The sequence below is a fragment of the Macadamia integrifolia genome, unplaced genomic scaffold (assembly GCF_013358625.1).
Source record: "Macadamia integrifolia cultivar HAES 741 unplaced genomic scaffold, SCU_Mint_v3 scaffold86, whole genome shotgun sequence".
In the NCBI taxonomy this organism is placed as follows: Eukaryota; Viridiplantae; Streptophyta; class Magnoliopsida; order Proteales; family Proteaceae; genus Macadamia; species Macadamia integrifolia.
In genome coordinates this window covers 264,722-271,345 of record NW_024870559.1, presented here as the reverse complement: position 1 = coordinate 271,345, position 6,624 = coordinate 264,722, and the positions used below count along the sequence as shown (strand labels likewise).

Here is a 6,624-nt window from a genome sequence, read left to right as displayed (position 1 = left end):
CTCCGCCTGGCTCAAGCCCATCCACTCCTTTGACTCTCCCCCTCATTGCCTTTTCCCGTAAGCTGCGGAATGTGAAGTCTGACCTCAAGGCCTGGAACATTTCTACCTTTGGGGTCATCTCATCTTGTGTCTTCTCTTGCAAAGACAAGCTTGCCCTTACCCAATCCCGTCTTCAGTTGGACCTTCATAACCCTTCCCTTGCCCTCGAGGAACAATCCCTTTCGACCATAGTTTTTAAGGCGTTGGTAAGGTGACGCCTTAGCAGCGCCTTAGCGCTGATGCGGTCTAGAGATGGTAAGGCAGTGTTCTGCCTTATGGGTTTTTTTTTTTTTTTTTTTAAACACATTTTAAAATTACTTGATGAAGATTCCAAATATAGATTTTTTTATTGGTAGGTGTATAGTTTTGTTAACACTTGAGATGTATGGGATCAGCTTTACTCCATAAAAAATAACCAAAACAAACAAAACAAAAACACGATTCACAAACAGGGTTTGGATTTTGTCAAGGGTTTTAAGAAAGGGCTTTGAGAAGGAATTAAGGAACAAAGAAGAATCATTGATCCAGGCCACCATTTTGTTCCGGCAGCGGTGAGCTTCATTCTTCTTTGACGGGAGTAGAAATATAGTGGATGACCTTAGGACTTAGGCACTCATTTTGGCATTATAGAGGTAAGTAAAATAAATACTTGTATTTTTTATGTCTTCTTTTCTTTATATTTATAATTTTGTTTCATAATTATGTATTTATATTATATATTAATATGTTATGATGATTGATGATTGATGATTGATGAAGATGAACTTAGTTTATTCACTTTATTGATTTGTTTTCTTGATGAATATCTTACATTGGTATGAATATGAACATTTAATATTTATTTAACATATGAGTAATAGGATTCAACTAGGATTTGAGCCAAATAGATTGGTTTTATAAAAAAATTACACAGGAACGTTTTAGTCGATGAGGCGACGCTTTATGCCGCCTTATCGCTAAGGCGACGCTTTATGCCCGCTTTATCGCTAAGGCGCTCGGAAAGACCCTCAAACGCCTCCGTTGCCTTACCGCCTTAAAAACTATGCTTTCGGCTGAGCTCTCCTCCTTTCTTGCCCATGAAGAGAGTTTCCTTAAGCAAAAATCCTGTATCAAATGGCTCGAGCTTGGGGACTCTAACTCGGCCTTCTTCCACAAAACCCTTAAATCCCATTCCAATCTCAACTCCATCCCCTGGCTCTTGGACTCCTGATGCAGATTTTTACCAAACTAGGCTTGTTTTATTAGGAATAAGCCTAGGTTTAGGTTCTATACATTTTTTGCCTTTGATCCCATGTGTTTTGAGTGTACTAGGCCACTTTCATGGGCCTAAAAGAGGGGTTTTAAGGTTGCATACGGGATTACTAGTTTGTTTCATTTTTCTTTAGTTTTTTTTTTAGTTGGGTTTAATTTAAGTTATTTTTGTTTTCTTAGGAGTCAAGTTATTATTTGAGTCAAGTCATTAGTAGTTAGTTTCCTGTTTCAACTAGTTTCTAATTTCAGTTTTTAGTAACTATTGTATTAGGAGAATATTTGGTTTCCTTTTTAAGAAATCTTCTATTTTGTAATTCCCTCCCCCCTCACACTATAGCCCACGATTTTTATGAATGCTAAAGCTATGCTGCTATTTTGCTCTTATGAGTTTGCGTTGTGTGTGATCAAAGTGGTGGACTGGTGTTTGATTCAGTGACTCTTTGCAGCGTGAAGTCCATGAGGTCTTTTCAAGTTTTCTTCTCCTTTTTAAAGTTAATTGCAAGGTTCTTCGAACCAGGTAAGGGATTTGAACTGCTTTTGGTTTCTGGTTCTGGAAACTCCAGGTTTCTCTCTTACCGCCCCTATCCTTATCTGAGGATCCAGCCATCTGATGGCTCTCCTTTTTTGATCGAGTGTTAGGCTTATACAGAGGGTGACTCAACCTTAATTTGAAGACCATCAGACCAGGGAATTAGCAGTTATGGGATTTCTCCCTGTTCTGGCCGATTCTGTTTCTGCCCAAAATTCTGAATCAATTGGTGCTGTGTGTTGCTGCTTGGTTGTTGACCTTGTGTTTAATTGATTTGGTCTATTTATTTGATGATTTCAGCCCTTTATCTCCTGCTATTATTCAGTTACCAGATTGTTAATTTTTGAAGTTGATTGTTTGATCCTTGACTTATTATCAGTTTTGTTATTGGTTTGTGATTGAAATTATTGGGTGATCGATTGGGCGTTCTTTGATAAGTTTCCTCCAATTGTGGGCCTAGGTTGAGTTATCAAGTCTAGTCCTACATTAAGTCCTCTGGGAACATCCTCCTAAACCTAGTGGATATTAAGGCTGAGGCGGTCTGCTACTTCAAAAACATCTTTTGCCCCCCTCCCCCCTCTCCTCAACAAGTCGGTCCCCCCCCCAGATCTCATTCCCCTTCTTTGTGCCATCCTTTCAGATGATGAGATTCACGTCGCTGTTCTTTCCCATAAGTCCAACAAAGCCCATGGCCCCGATGGGTTCAACATGGGTTTTTTCAACTCTTGTTGGGATTTCATCGAGTCTGACCTTATCTCTGCTATCAAGAGCTTCTTCCTTAACCCCTCTCAGATCAAGGCATCAACCATACCTTCCTTTGTCTCATCCTCAAGAAAGATGGGGCATCCTCCCTGCCCAAGTTTGGATCCATCTCCTTATGCAACCTGGTCTACAAATTTATTGTCAAAATTTTGGCAACCCGTATCCAAAGGGTGATTGACTCCATGGTTAGTCCCAACCAGTCCGCCTTTATTTGTGGCAGGAGCATTGCGGATAACATTGTCCTCTGTCATGAGATTGTTTGGGGCTTTGATCGCAAATCCCGCTCCCCTTCCGCCTGCTCAAGATTGACATTCGCAAAGCCTTCGATTTCATCCGTTGGGACTTCATCTTTCGTGTTCTCCTCTCCATGTCCTTTCCCCTCCCCTTTGTGGACTGGATCTATGCCTGCATCTCTTCCTCTTCTCTTTCTGTCCTTGTTAACGGCTCCCTTGCCGATCACTTTGGCTCTGCTGTGGGAATTAGACAAGGTTGTCCCCTTTCCCTCCTTTCTCTTCTCTTTGGCTCTGGAGGTCCTCTCCAGATCCCTTCAATCCAAAACCGATGACCTCCTCATCTCTCCCATCCCCAAATGCAAATCCATTGGTCTCACCCATCTGGCTTTTGTAGATGACCTTATGATCTTCTCTAAAGCTGACCACCTTTCCATTGAGTCCGTCCTATCCTCCCTCCGTTTCTTCGAATCTATCTTTGGCCTCTGCATTAACCTCCTCAAATCCATCATCTTCGTTGCTGGTGTCTCCGTTGACATTAAAGCTAACCTTCTGCTCCTCACTGGCTTCTCCCTGGGCTCCCTTCCGGTCACCTATCTTGGCCTCACTCTCATTTCCTCCAGGTTGACCGCTCATCATTGCACCCCCATGCTTGATAACATCTGCAAGCGGCTCAGCTCTGGAAGGGCAAGCTCCTCTCCTATGCTGCTCGCCTGGAGCTCATCAGATCGGTTCTCCAATCTTCCTAAACCTACTGGCGGGGTGTCTTTGCCCTCCCTAAGGCGATCATCAAAGCCATTGAATCCCTCTTTTGCTCCTTTCTCTGGAAGGGGGAAGAAACTTCCAATTTTTTCCGTACCATCAGGTGGTCCTCTGTTTGTCTCCCTAAATCTGAGGACGGTCTAGGCCTCAGAAGGATCAAGGACATTAATTCTACGGGCATCTTCAAGCTCATTTGGAAGATAGTCTCCAAGCAACCCGATATTTGGGTCTCTTGGGTCTACTCTTCCCTCCTCCGTAAGGATACCCTTTGGACTGCCACCCCCTCAAACAATGCCTCCTGTGTGTGGAGGAAAATTCTCTAGGCTAGGCCTCTTGGCATTTAGGCTATTCTTTGCAAAATCGGCAATGGCCAATCCACCTCTCTCTGGCTTGACAACTGGCACCCGTCAGGCATTCTTCTCCATCTAGTGGGAGCTAGGGCCGTCTACTCTTCTGGTTTGCCCAAACTCTCCTCGTTTCCTCCATCATTAACAATGCTTCCTGCCCACACCAACCCTCTGCTCCCGCTTTGGTCCTCTCTCCCCCCTTCCCCCCCCTTCCCAGGGATGATCGGGTTGTTTGGACTCCCTCCCCCTCTGGTACTTTCTCTTCCTCCTCCGCCTGGCAGCTTGTCCGTATCCCTGGTACCATTTGTCCCTGGCGGAGAGTCACCTGGTTCAAATCCCATATCTCTCATCACAGTTTTACTGTTTGGAGAGCCCTCTCCAATTGCCTTCCTACTCAAGCCTTCCTTATCCACCGGCACATCCCCGTTTCCCCCTCCTGTTGCCTTTGGTGGAATGGCTTGGAGAACTCAGACCATCTCTTCTTTGAATGCCCGTTCTCCTCTTCCATTTGGGAAAAAAGTCCTTGTTCTCTGCTGGCCTTCTTTTCGAACTCCCCTTCCTCTTTCCCGTGAATGGATTTGGGTAGACATGACCTCTGCTGGGAACACCATCTGCGACACCGCCGGAAAGCTCGCTTTTGGAGCCACCATTTCTCACATTTGGATGGAGCGCAACCTTCGTAGATGGACTTCCAATTCCAAGTCTTTTAACAAGATTTGGACAACCATCTACTTTGAGGTCTCCTCCAAGCTAGCTTTGATGCCGCCTTCCCCGGTGGCCAACACTCCTAGGAACAATCGCATTGTCTCCTCCTGGAATCTCCCCTCCCCCCTTATGTCTCCCCCTTCCCCTCTTGGGATGTAGCTTTCTTTATTTGGATTTTCTCTTGCCCTTGGGGGTTGTATATTCCCCACCCCCTTTTTTCTCCCTCCTTGGAATGAATTTCTTATTCACCCAAAAAAAAAAAGAGAGAGAAAAACAGATATTTTAAGGATAATAACTAGAATTTAAAAAGTAAATGTAGAGAAATGAAAACTAAATGCTAGAAGATTTGTTAGTGTTGAATATTTACATGCAAATTTACATTCAGTAGTGCTAAGAGCAGAAGTTGTTGGCTTTCAAATATTGTTCAGAAGGCTCCACTCGGGCCACTTCATTATTGAGATTTTGAGAAGAAACAGTCACTGCGCTCTAACATGCGTCCACTGTAACGCTAGAATGCATGCCATTCCCTGCAATTGTTCTTTATATTCTAGGTTATTTGAAACATTTCGTTGTTTTCCAGTGGTTCTGTCTGAAGTATAGTCGTTGGACATTGACATGTAGCATAATGATGTTTATTCTGGTTTTGAGCCATTTTTTATTTTATTTTTATATTGTCAATGCTTGGTTGTCTTTTTTATTTTTTTCCTCAAGCATGCACATGAAGTTTTCTAATCTATCTTGGGCTGTGTCTCAGGTTGGCTATGTGACTCCCCAAATGTCAGTTCTACCTTACAGGTGCTTTAGTTTTTGCTGAATGCTTTGTGGAACATGGAATAAGACAGTGATGGCATGATCATTTGCTTCTAGATCGACAATGAAGCGCTATGTTTACATCAATGATGATGATTTATCACAAAATATTTACTGTGACAACTGCATATCAAATAGAAAATATACTTTGCTTAATTTTCTTCCCAAAAATCTATGGGAACAGTTCAGGTAAACATTAAACCGATGGCTTTGGTTTTACTTCCTTTCTATTGTGGAATTTCATTTTGTTTCCAAATGATGTATACATTTTTGTAAGGGAAATTTACCGCGCCACCCCCTAGAGAATGCCACAATTATAAGACCACCCCCTCTCCAAATTATCCTCAGACCCTCTACTGTCAGTCACTGTTAAGTGTAGAATTAAAATGACCATTATACCCTTGCATTTAAAAAACTCATATTTTTACATTATAGTGAAGCTTTGGAATACAGAGAAGAGGTAATATATCAAACAACTGGTGGGCGAGTCCTGAACTGGGAAGAGTGGAGAGAGCCTGCTCGGCGGAGATGGCTCATCTCACTATTGCTCTTGCCATTGCTGTATTAAGCCCATCACCTTTACCTTCGAGGTGATTGGCACTGGCAATGGGACCTTCGGTTATGTTGGGCATAAGGGTCCAAGGGCTTGATTACATCCTTACTCTCCAGATGTGTCATAGAAGGAACATATGGAAACTTGGCCGACGAAAACGGTGCGGCATCCGAAGCCCACCAGAATCATCATCCTCATCCTCCTCTTCCTCATCTATACTTTCTTCCATTCTATCCTCTCCTCCATCCTCTCTATTACTTCCATGCATCAATCTATCACCTCTCCTTCACTTGTTTCGACTCGACTGATCCCGATCTCTATCCTTTTTGTTCACTCGAACTCTTAACCTCGCCGTTTCCTGCAACTCCACGAGTCCATCTTCCTCTTTAAACAGAAAAACAAGAAGAAAATACAAGAAACAGTCAAAATCAAGAAGGAAATGTTTATAATCTAGAACCAGAAAGAAAAGGAACTGGAAAAAAAAAAAAAATCCAACCAGGGGAATCTCTCAAGCTACTACTTCTATGTCTCTGTCTCGACAATCCGTTCGCAGCTGCCATACTTCCTCTTCTAACTTCTCTATTCCTATCCATCTCTTCTGATCTCTTCATTAAATCAATCACAGAAACCCATCAA

General features: G+C 42.9%; 1 protein-coding gene across 1 annotated transcript in view; it reads left to right on the top strand.

The window, feature by feature from the left end:
• The first annotated feature begins 1,788 nt into the window (after positions 1-1,788).
• The window catches only part of LOC122070223 (phospholipid-transporting ATPase 2-like), a 123,328-nt gene continuing 118,492 nt past the window's right edge, over positions 1,789-6,624 (top strand). Inside the window, 2 exon segments of the mRNA XM_042634349.1 lie at positions 1,789-1,807; positions 5,380-5,624. Coding sequence (XP_042490283.1) covers positions 5,500-5,624 — 125 coding nt within the window. The 5' untranslated portion in view covers positions 1,789-1,807; positions 5,380-5,499.